This window comes from Pyrus communis, chromosome 6 (genome assembly GCF_963583255.1).
Source record: "Pyrus communis chromosome 6, drPyrComm1.1, whole genome shotgun sequence".
Taxonomy (NCBI): Eukaryota; Viridiplantae; Streptophyta; class Magnoliopsida; order Rosales; family Rosaceae; genus Pyrus; species Pyrus communis.
Genome location: NC_084808.1, coordinates 18,363,781 through 18,376,309, shown reverse-complemented (window position 1 = coordinate 18,376,309; position 12,529 = coordinate 18,363,781). Strand labels below are relative to the sequence as shown.

General features: G+C 39.6%; 1 protein-coding gene across 1 annotated transcript; it reads left to right on the top strand.

Moving 5' to 3' along the window:
- The first annotated feature begins 7,774 nt into the window (after positions 1-7,774).
- On the top strand, positions 7,775-10,628 carry LOC137736768 (heavy metal-associated isoprenylated plant protein 32-like). The gene is made up of 3 exons (XM_068476028.1): positions 7,775-8,231; positions 8,374-8,449; positions 8,609-10,628. The coding sequence occupies exons 1-3, from the start codon at positions 8,202-8,204 to the stop codon at positions 10,174-10,176; spliced, it is 1,674 nt and encodes a 557-aa protein (XP_068332129.1). The 5' UTR covers positions 7,775-8,201; the 3' UTR covers positions 10,177-10,628.
- Positions 10,629-12,529: the final 1,901 nt, after the last annotated feature.

The window sequence follows — 12,529 nt, the reverse complement described above, 5'->3', positions numbered from 1 at the left end:
AGTTGTATATTCTTTTGGGTCTGTCTATCTATCTCATCTTAAGAGGGTATACAACCGGTTGTAAGGCAGAATTCACATGAGAGAGATAAATATAAGCAGATATACAACTGAAGATGTAAATACACAATTGGTTACGAAGCAGATTCCACGTAATGAGAGGTAGTTATATGCACACATACAACTAGAGATAGAGATATGCAACCAGTTACAAAGCAGATTTCACATGATTAGATTAATATACACAAATGAATATACAACTGGTCACAATCTCCAATGTTTATGAGGGATTCTAGCGTAGCTAAGTCTCATGGTATGAGAGACAGAGAAACAGGGATTACAACCAATGACAAGGCAGATCTTGCCCTGTTTATGAGTGTCACTTTTGTCAATGGTTTAGTTCAAACCTTTACCTAATCCACAAGTCACCTCAAAAACACAATCAATGCTTTAAAAGCAATCCTCTTCGTTTAAATTAGAACAGGAAACTAAGCCATTTGGTTTAGGTCCCTTTTCTCACCGTTCAAACATCCTTTTACTAGTAAAGTTGCCCCTCCAAAGGGGTAAAAAGCAAAAGCTTAAGGGGCAAAAAAGCCACTAGGGTTTTGTTTTATTGTCACCTCTCTCACCTCACCGTTAGGCTTCTAAGGACATCAATGATTGGTAACCTCATGAAACAAGTGTCCAAAACTCATGAAAAAACCTACCCGGAAGCAAGCAAAGCATGGTTCATCTGCATCAATGGAGGAGGAGGAGGAGGAGGAGGAGGAGAGGACTTTGCTTGTGGCCCTCTGCAGTAGCTTTCTTCTGCCTAATTGCTGTTAACCTGATCCACAGCTACCTTTTTTTTTTTCTAAAAAACTTCTGTGACAGCCAATACTCACAATTTCTTCACCACGGATCACTGCTTTTGTGGAAAATACCAAAATCTTAGGTAGTTTATATTGTAAAAAGCTTCTTTCACTTTTTCCTTTTCCCCCATATTTTCCCACATTTCATAAATAATGGAGCTTCCATTGAACCAAACCCTTAGCCCAATTGGGAAATTCTTTCTTCTAGTTGGTGTATCAACTAGCAAACAATTTTGGGGAGAATGAATGATACATGTAGAAAAGGATACTTACACTCTTCATTTCCATCATTTTTTTTGGAAATTGTTATTATCACTCCAAAAATCTTATTTGACACTCCAAATTTTCTATAATTAGAAAAAAAAAATACACTTAAAATGAATGTAGAATGAGATTTTTGGAGTGCTAATAACAGTTTTTTTTTTTTTTTTTTTGTCGAATTATTTCCACCATTTGGGAATATGATATTTTTGCATGGGGGATTAGCAATTGGATTGTGGAATTTAAGCTAGTCTCTTTCACATACTTTTATGTTCTTTTTATCAATTAATGGCATTTAAAAACAGTATCTAAAATTTTGGATTAATAGAGCAATTTCAGAATTTTCTTCGTTAGTCCAGTTTACCAATTGATTCAATTTTCTAAACAATTTTTATTTACATTTGTTTATGTATTTGAAAATAAAATATTGTTTCAAATTCATAATGATTTTGAACTGTTATTGTGGAGAATGATTTTTACACACGCGTATAATTTACTCGACTGTCTTTGCAACTAAGAAAAGGATAGACAAGTTAGATTTGTCACAACTATGTGGTGTGAACCAAGTTCTATAATCCCTAAGATAGATGTAGTAGATTAAATAAATATGTAAGCTCTAAATTTCTTGGTACATGAATAATTACATCTTAAAGGTCGATGACTAAGTATTTATATAGTGGCAATTTTAAATTTGAAGGTGATTCACTAAGACACGCATGGCGTTACGTGATTGTCAATTTTGAAATTCGTAATCCAACCCATGAAGACATCATGCGTCTGACATTGGGAGACGTGACAATAAGTGCCAATTAATAGTCTTGTTTTAGAACCACATCGAGTATAACCAACATGGTTATAATTAAGCCACGATCTAGTCTACAAATTTAGTCTCCTTAGCATTACCCTTATTATCTTGTTGTTGATTATGCAGGATCATTCCTTATTCAACTTGTTCGGGCTAGATTATCCCTCGCACAACTCCCTCTGTCTTGCCTGTCGGGCAAAGTTCGTTGCTTGATTTACTGCAGCATAAGTTTAGAATTAGTTTGAATGGTGCCTTTGTGGGGCATTTATTAGGCTCCAAAGCTCACAATCAAAACTAATATAGATCTGAACATGCCACTGTTATCTTTGTTCAACATATTATCTTTTTGGTTATTAGATTCGTTAGTTGCTTGCGCTACAAGTCATTTAGACTTCTTGATTCGTTGGGATTGTTTACAGATGGGTTAAGTCTATATCAAGTTCTTTTTCTTGCCTTGTAAACAAGGATTTTTATTTGAACATCGTATGTCCATTCATAAGGGAGTTCATGTTTAATTAGGTGATTTCCTCAGCGATCAACTTTTATTAAAAATATAGAAATAAGAGTAATTAGTTTGATAGGATTAAATATACAGAAAACCCCACAATAAGCAATGGAAAAGAACATAAAGACCAAATAAGATGCATAAAAGTTAGATCTACTGTATATAAATGCAAATGTAGGAGATTAGAGCAAGTTTTGTCTCCTCACAGACCATTCTCCTTGTGTTTTACAAAACATACATTTTTGGAAAGTAGAATATAACCAAGGTTTACAAAAGGGATTCGATACTACAAAAAGAAAATCGTAGCAGAGCTTCTAAAAATTGACAAAAAAGAGCTTTTCTACAGTGGTCCTAATGCTTGAAAAGAAAGGGGTAGACAAAATAAATGTCACATCCCAGTCTCGACTCCGCCGTAACACGATATTGTCCACTTTGGACCCCGGCCATGCCCTCACGGTTTTGTTTATGGGAACTCAGACGAGAACTTCCTAGTGCGTCACCCATCCTGAGATTGCTCTCGCGCAAACTCGTTTAACTTTGAATTTCCAATGAACTCCAAACCTAGTGAGCTCCCAAAAGGCCTCATGCTAAATGGAGGTGGATATGTACATATAAGGCACATCACCCCCTCTCCGATGGTCAATGTGGGATGTTACAATCCACCCCCTTAGGGGCTCAACGTCCTCGTCGGCACACTCGCACCACACGGCAGAGCTCTGATACCATTCTGTCACATCCCAGTCTCGACTCCGCCGTAACACGATATTGTTCACTTTGGGCTCCGGCCATGCCTTCACGGTTTTGTTTCTGGGAACTCAAACGAGAACTTCCGAATGGGTCACCCATCCTGAGATTGCTCTCGTGTGAACTCACTTAACTTTGGAGTTCCAATGAACTTTGAAGCCAGTGAGCTCTCAAAAGGCCTTGTGCTAAATGGAGGTGGGCATATACATATAAGGCACATTACCCTCTATCTGTTGGTCAATGTAGGATGTACAATCCACCCCTTCAGGGGCTCGACGTCCTCGTCGGCACACTTGCACCACACGTTAGAGTGGCTCTGATACCATTCTGTCACATCCCAGTCTCAGCTTTGTCGTAGCACGATATTGTCTGCTTTGGACCTTGGCCACGCCCTCACGATTTTGTTTCCAGGAACTCAAACGACAACTTCCCAGTAGGTCACCCATTATGAGATTGCTCTCGTGCGAACTCGCTTAACTTTGGAGTTCCGATGAACTCCGAAGCCAGTAAACTCCCAAAAGGCCTCGTGCTAAATGAAGGTGGGCATGTACATGTAAGGCACATCACTGCCTCTTCATTGGTCAATGTGAGATGTTACAATAAAGCTATTTCGTTTTTTGCTGTTAAGTTTAGAGTTGAGTGTGTTGAGAGTCTTTTCTTCTACATTCCTTGTTGCTTTTATAGACTTTCTTGCCCAAGTGTCCAAGCCTTCCATTTTTGGTGATAGCTTATGAAGCAAGGTGAGTCATCATCTGGTTTTGTTATTTACCTACCCATACCACAGAAAAGTACTTTTTATATGTGACTGACAAAACTCACATAGATTTCTTGCAAGACAGGATTTCTCGTTACTCAGCACACTGTCCTCACCGACTTTAGGTTTTTGATTTGGAACTCCTAAGCTAAGGATTTCAGTTCAAACTCGACGAAACAAAGCTCAAGAACCAGCTAAAAAAGATTGAGGCCTAGCTTCGGCTGCTTATGCTTCATCTCAGAATGATGGCGTTTGGGACCTTTCTTGTCGGCTCTATCTCGATCTGGCATGCCTCTTCAACGTCTTTCTTTCACACCAAAGAATAGAATAGCTTTATCACCATAGGACTTATACGAGATGCCCTGAGGTAAGCATTCGCTCAGAAAGAAGATTAGCTATATGCCTAACAAGCGAAGACTACAATTATATCATGCTACTTCCAGTTGACTGACTTCTTACTATTCAAAGCATCTCGAAATCAATGTATGAATAAAGAAAGTGAGTTGCCCTCTATCCCTTGTCACTTTTATCATAGGCTTGCTGTCTATTAGCTGCCAAAAATGATATTTAAATCTGTTTGGGCATGTGCTTCAACTAACTATAGCCAAGAAGCATTTGCAGGCCTGGGATTTTAATGAATTCATCCCAATGTTAATTATTCACCCAAACACAACCATGATGGGGTAATTGTTCATTAGGTCTAGCTATATTTGAATAGTGTGAACTTTGCTAAGCCGTTTTGACTTAATATCATTGCTAAGAAAAACGACATGTTGTGATGTACTATATGTAGCGAGCATATGACCTTGACATATGTATCTTCTCTGCTAAGCGAAAATTTCAAGACCACGCCTCTTGAAATGTGTCAACTCGAGCTTCTTATGTACACGTGTTAAATCCTCAATAGGTGGTAATCTTTTTACCACAGTTATCTTCTTATGTACACCTTTAAGAGGTGGTAAGATTTTGTTTATCAATTTAAATATATTTCTTTTTAAGGTCGGTTTTCTTTTTTAGTCTCTAGTGATGTATTTTGATGTTACATTGTATATGAGTATTTTCACTGTACAAGTTGACCAAATTAAATGAAATGTGTTGGGTTTAGAGTGTACAATGTAACGTGTTTGCAGTACACTTGATGTGTCCTTAATTGTGTAGAATCCTGTCATGAACTTTATAATACGTGTAAGTCGAATTAGTATGTAAGCTTTTTTGAGTTCGGATATGATTATGTATATATTGTAACATCCGATTAAACTTAATATGGAAGAGAGGAAATCGTGCTCTACCTCTGTAGTCATAGTGAGGGGATTAAGTGCGCTTCCATGATTTTTCAGGTAATACGACCAGTCTCCAGAACAAGATTTCTCTAGCTGGGAAAGGGTTAGGGTGCTCTTATTCTATTTTTTCATCAAGAGCATGGATCAGTCTTCTAAAAGTCTCCGCCTAAGTATTAAGTGGCTAGCCACCATTACAATTAATCCTCAGGCATTTAAAAAAATAAGAAAGGGTGCCTAGACACCTAGGCGTTAGGCCACAGCTCGCTGTCTAACTAGCTCCTAGCGTCTTTTAGAACCTTGACATGGATTGACTCTAATTCAAAACTTGTTTACCCTAACTATAAGTGCAAGACGTATTTCAATATTAAATTTACGGTTAACTTTATTTCCTATTAATTTTTACATAGAAGTATTGAAGTCAGTCTCTATTTTTTATATAACATTGCAGTTTGAACTTATCATCATCAATTTCATCTCACCTATTTATGTCTCTAAGATTAGTCTAATGGCCTTCCTTTGGCTAAGTTACATAATTTAAACTCAATACTTGAGTTTTTCTTAAAGCCAAAAGCAAATTATATAGGGTAAAGTACAAAAAATTACCTCAACTATTGGTGTCACGACACTTTCATACCTCATCTTTTAAAATTGACAATGTCATACCTCATCTTACGAATTTGTGCCAATGTCAGACGTCTGTCAGTTTTTCTGTTACTTTTTTTGTTAAATGTTGACGTGGCCAGAAACAGGACCCATTTTTATTAAAAAATTAATTATATATTAAAAATTAAAAAAAAAAACAATAAACCAAAAAAAACCCATCAACCCGTGTCCCCCCTCCCCAAAAACCCAGATCCCCTTCTCTGAGTTCTCCCTCACCCAACCCTCTCTCTCACTCTCTTTCTCTCTTCTCTCTCCCTACAACCTGCATCCCTAAAATCCCAAAACCCATTGCCGGCAAGCTCTTAATCCTCTAAGTCGACAATCGCCGATTAACCCCAGACCCTTCCCCGCCACACCCGTTGGCTTCGGAGCTCTCCTTCTGGCACCATAGGTGCTTCTGGTTCCCCCACTTCAAATACCACGACAAGTTGAAATTGTGTAGAGGCTTCACCCTCTCAGAACCCATCGCCATGGACTTCACTTCCACTCTCTCCTCCTCATCCGACCCGCCTATATACACCATTTATCAGAAACTCAAACCAAAGAGAGTCACTTTCAGATCACAACTATCTCTTTGTTTCTCACGCCTCCTCTGATTTTCTGGGAAAATCTCGGTATTTTCTGGGAAAAACGGAGAGTTTTTCTATTAGGATTGTTGTTGTTGTTATTTTTTTGTTTTTCTCTCGCAAATCGCTGGAGGGGCAGACTTCGGGGGCGAGGAGGAGAAGGGAATGTTGTTGTGGAGGTTGTGGCTAGAGTTAGGGTTTAGGGGCGATTAGGGATCGTGGCTGTCATCGCTGGAGTCAACGACAGAGGTAGGGTTGTCGTCGGTGGATCGGAGAGGAAAGTTGGGGGGGGGGGGGGGACGGGTGGCAATGATTTCTAGGTTTTGGGATTTTAGGGATGTAGGTTGTAAGGAGAGAGAAGAGAAAGAGGCGAGAGAGAGAGATGAGAGAGAGAAAAGAGAGAGGGTTTGGTGGGAAAGAACTCAGATAAGGGGATCTGGGTTTTTGGGGAGGGGGGACACGGGTTGATGGGTTTTTTTTGTTTTTTTTTTTTTAATTTTTAATTATTTTTTTAATAAAAATTGGTCCCATTTCTAACAACGTCAGCATTTAACAGAAAAACTGACGGATGTCTGACATTGGCACAAATTCTTAAGATGAGGTATGTCATTGTTAATTTTAAATGATGAAGTATGAAAGTGTCGTGACACCAATAATTGAGGTGTTTTTTTGTACTTTACTTAATTATATATTTGATAAAATGCCTCTCAAATTTTTTGTGTGAATTTTGTTTTCTTTTAAGACCTCTTGCATCACCACAAATCCCTGCCATTGGTTGATTTATGTCAAAAGAAGTTGACATTGCGAGGAATTTACTCACTCAATGGCATTGGATTCACTCAAACCCTCAAAATCCAGTCGATTTTAAAGAGGTGGTCAGGTAAAAATGTTTCTGCCAAGTTCAAGTTCTCGCTTTTCCCGTCAACAAAGCAAGCGTATACACGAAACGAAAGAGGTCTTATTTAATGGCGTTATTTATTGTACCACCCATTTTTGGGAGAGGAAAATCTGACACAGTTTTCATCCGCATCCGCTGATAATAATTATCAAAGATTAAATCCAAATCTTACCCTTTTCAATTCACCATCACTATTTAACACTCAACCTCCTCCCCCAGTTCTCCATCACTATTTGGCTTCCGAGCCAAGCCAAATTGCAGGGCAGAGAAATAATAAAATAGCAATAATATCAGTAAATAATAAAGCCCCAAAAATAAAGAGTGAGAAAACGCCTTGGAGGAGGGACCATTCTCTCTCTCTCTCTCTCTCTCTCTGTGTTTTAGCTCACTCCTCTTTCTCTCTCTCTCTTCTCTCTCTCTCTCTCTCTGTTTTAGCTCACTCCTCTCTCTCTTCTTTTTTTCTCTCTCTCTCTCTCTCTCTATTTTAGCTCACTCCTCTTTCTCTCTCTCTCTCTAACCCTGAAATACAGGAAGCAGAGATACCCATTAGAGTTTAATGTCTACCCACCTCTTCTTCTGAGCTCCTCTCTCTCCCTTCCTCTCTCTCTCTCTCTCTCTCGCTCTCTCTCTACAAAGACTGAAACTTTGTTGGTTCTAAACTTTCTCTGCTTAGAGAAACGCAGACCCATTTGTTCTCTCTGTGTTCTTTGCTAGGAAAAAGTCCCCAAAAGAAACGGGAAACAACCCATTTTCCGTAGCTCCTGTAATTTCACCTCCCCCTCTCTCTCTCTCTCTCTCTCTCTGTTTTCTGTAGCTTCTGTTTGTTAGATCTATTAGTTGTAACCTTGTGTTAATTTGTTGCATTTGAGCTGTGATTATGAGTAAAGAAGAGTTCTTGAAGATCCAGGTACACTCTTTCACTCTCGTTATTAATTCTTTGCTTCATTTGAACTCAAATGTCTCTATTTTTTTTACTTTTATTTTTTTATTCACCTTTGTGAATATTTCTTTTTACTCTGCTGTATTCTTTGGGTTATTTGTACATGCAGAAATGTGTTCTCAAAGTGAACATCCACTGTGATGGATGTAAACACAAAGTAAAGAAAATTCTGCAGAAAATCGATGGTATGCTCCATTTCAACCCATATTTTAAATTCGGTCACAAAAATGTTTCTATGTGATGAATCACGTTTCCCCTTTTGGTTTTGTGTGATACGAATATCAAAGTTTGCATCATTTTTCTGAAATTTTGTTGGTTAATATTGGGTTTTAATTTTTGAACAGGGGTTTTCACCACCGACATAGATTCAGAGCAGGGGAAGGTGACGGTCTCCGGAAATGTGGACCCTGCTATTCTGATTAAGAAGCTTGCAAAATCCGGCAAATATGCAGAGCTTTGGGGCGCTCCGAAGGCAAACAACAACCAGAGCAACCTCCCTAATCAGTTCAAGAACATGCAAATTGAAAATGGCAAGGGTGGAAACAATGGCGGTAAAGGCGGGCAGAATGGTGGTGGCGGCGGAGGCGGCGGTGCTAACAACCAGCCAAAGAGCGGCCAACAAGGCGGCCAGAAACCGCAGCAGCAGCAGCAGAACCAGCAGCTTCAGCAGCAGAACCAGCAGCTTCAGCAGCAGCAACTGCAGCAACTCAAGCAGCAGCAACTGCAGCAACTCCAGCAGCAACTCCAGCTGCAGCAACTCCAGCAAATGAAGGGGTTCCAAGATGTGAAGCTGCCACAATTGAAGGGCATGCAAATGCCCCTTAGTTTCAAGGACCAGAACCCGAACCCGAACCCGAACCAGAAGGCGGTGAAGTTCAACATGCCGGAGGAAGAGGATTTGAGTGACGATGAGTACGATGACCTTGATGACGATGATGACTATGACTATGACGACGATGAGTTTGAATATGACATGGATGAGCCCCATCATCCTCACACAAAGGGGAAGCCTGTGGTGATGGGCAATGGCGGCCAGGGGATGCCTCCGAACATGGGGATGATGAATGAGATGATGAAGGGGAACCATCCTCAGATGATGAATGCCGCCGCCCAAAAGGGTGTTGGCGGGAATGGTGGTGCCCAGAATGGAGGTGGTGCTGTGGTTAATGGGAAGAAGGGAGGAGGAGGTGGTGGTGGGCCTGTGCCTGTTGGTGGTGGGAACAATGAGGGTAAAAATGGAAGTGCAGGAAAGAAGGGCGGTGCCGGTGGTGGAGACCAACACCACAATCAAGGAGGCGGGGGTGGAAAGAATGGAGGCAAAAATGGTGGTGGGGGAAATGCCAAGAATGGAAACAGTGGTCAAGGGGGTCCTAATGGGAGCATGAACAATGGCAATGGGGGTAAAAAAGTTGGTGGTGGCGGCGGAGGAGGAATGAGTGAAGTTCAAGCTATGAACAATGCTTTTCAGAACATGGGTGGGCGTCCTCAGGGCATGCCTGGAGTTAGTGTGGGTCAGATGGGCAACATGAACATGGGAATGGGGCCAATGGGCAGCATGCCTATGAGCCAAATGGGCAACATTCCAGCTGTTCAAGGCCTTCCGGCGGGTGCCATGAATGGCGGTGGTGGAGGAGGCGCCGGCGGAGGGTACTTCCAAGGAGCTGGGCCTGAGGCCATGCCCGGTAACCCCTACCAACAACAACAATACTTGCAGGCTGTGATGAACCAGCAAAGGGCAATGGGCAATGAGAGGTTCCAACCAATGATGTATGCTAGGCCACCACCTGCTGTCAACTACATGCCCCCCGGCCCACCGGCGCCATACCCATACCCATACGCTCCTCCTCCAGCTGGTGAACCATACACTCACTTCTTCAGTGATGAGAACACCTCAAGTTGCAATGTGATGTGAAAAATAAAAAACGAACAATTGACTGAAAATTGGTCCTGCAGCTGCTGATTTGGGTTAATTTGCTGAGTTTGTCGTGGTTCTGGTGATTGCAGTTAATGGTTCTAAGATCTGATGCCATATTATACATGGAAATGCTTTTTAATTTCTCCTTTTTTTTTCCATCTTTGATCATCTTACCTTTTAATCCAAGTTAATTAGGGTTTAATTAAGAATAGGGAGTATTTATAGATAATATATTTAAAGTAATTAGGGGAGGAGATGGGGATGTAAGTGGAGGGAGAGGAGATAATGCTCTGCTCTGCTCTGCTGTCTCTGTTTTTTATGAGGATGTTTATATATGTTTATAAGTTGCAGAAGCAAAAATAAGATGAAAAGAGAAGGGGAGGCCCCATCTCTCTCTCTGCCCGTTTTCTCTCATAATTTCAATTCCAAATCCTCTCTTATTTTCATTTGATCAGAATTGTTCATGGGCTTTGCTCATCAACTTTGTACAAATTTTTCTTCAATGCAAATTTTTCTTCAATGTGATTGACATCATGGATGTTTTGGGTGGTAGGTCCACCTAAATGAGTAGGGCTAGTGGAAATCTGCAATCTTCAACACTGTTTCTAGTAGCCACTGTTTACAAAGATAAAAGAATCATTGATTTGATTCTCTCTAATGCGATGAGATCAAATTTCAAAGTTCAGACCTTCAGAGTGTTTCTATTAAAATGGAAATTAAAATATGAATAGAAAAGAAAATTTTGTATAAATTAACAATACATAGATAGTTTTAATGCTTGACCAAAAAAAAAAAAAAAAAAAGAAAGATAGTTTTTAATGCATATGTCGTAGGGTTATATTCAAGAAATACTTTTCCCCTAAAGATAATGAGTTATTACATGTTAATAGCAGTGATTAGTGTTTTTCACATTTCATGTCTCCTTTTTCTTTACTTTTATTTTTTTTCATTAATTCTCGCTACTGTCATTAAAAAGGTGATTTATGTACTCTCTTTAATGATTTGTTTCAAAACAAATCAAGAGTCGTAATTAAGGTAGAGATTTGAAGAAGATAAAAGAGAGTATATAAATCACTCTAATCATTTCCAAAGCTAGAAAAAAAAATGGAGAGTATAAGCAAACACATTTGTTTCTCTTCCTTAATTTTATCTATTATTTTTGGAAAGTGTTATTGGCACTCCAAAAATTTCATTATACATTTCTTTCAAGTGTATTTTTCTTTCATAATATAAAAAGTTTGGAGTGTAGAATGAGATTTTTAGAATAGAAATAACAATTTTCTTATTTATTTATTTATTTAATCTGATAATTATAAATAAATAAACATATGCGACAGACTAACAAAAACGGTGCGAAAATCAATTCAAAAAATAAACAAAATGGGAGTGGTTTTGAAATATGGACTGTAAATTCTGTGTATATCGGGTAAAATGAGAAGAGGAAGAAACAAAGTGTAGAAGGTGTTGACAAAGACAAGGTAACAACTTTACATTTTGGAGAAAATCTAACGGCGTTGACACTTCGAACAGAAATTCAGGTCTGCGTCTTATCACAGGAAAGATGGAAAGAAAGAGAATCACCAAAAAAAAAAAAAAAAAAAAAATTACAAACAGAGCAGAAGATGAAGGAGGGTGGCCCCCATAACACAAACAGGATGTGTTGGATGCGTTGGATTCGTCACATGATGATCATGATGATAGTGGAGGAGCTGCACTGCTGCTGCTGCAATGCTGCCATGCTGCCATGCTGTTCCGTCGTCGAGCTCCATCCATCAGCCACTGTCTAATCAGACAGCGATTGATGGGAAGCTCAGTGTACCTACCCAAAAGTACTTGTCTGTTTCCCCTCGGCTTACCATTCCCTTGCATATAATTATAATAAAACTTTGATTAACGAGAAGCAAAAGTTTAATTAGCAAGTAACTAATTGGGTCAAGCTTTGGGTTACTAATTTAGTAGCATAATCAATAAACTAAAAGTCTAGTAGGATTTTTTTAAAGTTTAACTGGCTGCAACCAATGACTTCTGTTTGATAATTTGTGTTTGCTTTAATGGCTTATTATGGTAAGAGTTTTTGTAACATCCCACATCATTCAGGAGAATGATCTTTAAATGTATATTCTCATCCCTACCTAGGACGATGCCTTTTAGGAGCTCATCGGCTTCGGGTTCCATGGGAACTCCGAAGTTAAGCGAGTAGCGCGCGAGAGCATTCCCATGATGGGTGATCCACTGGGAAGTTCTCATTTGAGTTCCCAAAAACAAAACCGTGAGGGTGTGCTAGGGGCTCAAAGCGGATAATATCGTGCTATGGTGGTGGAGCGGGCTCGGGAAGTGGTCCGCCTCGGGC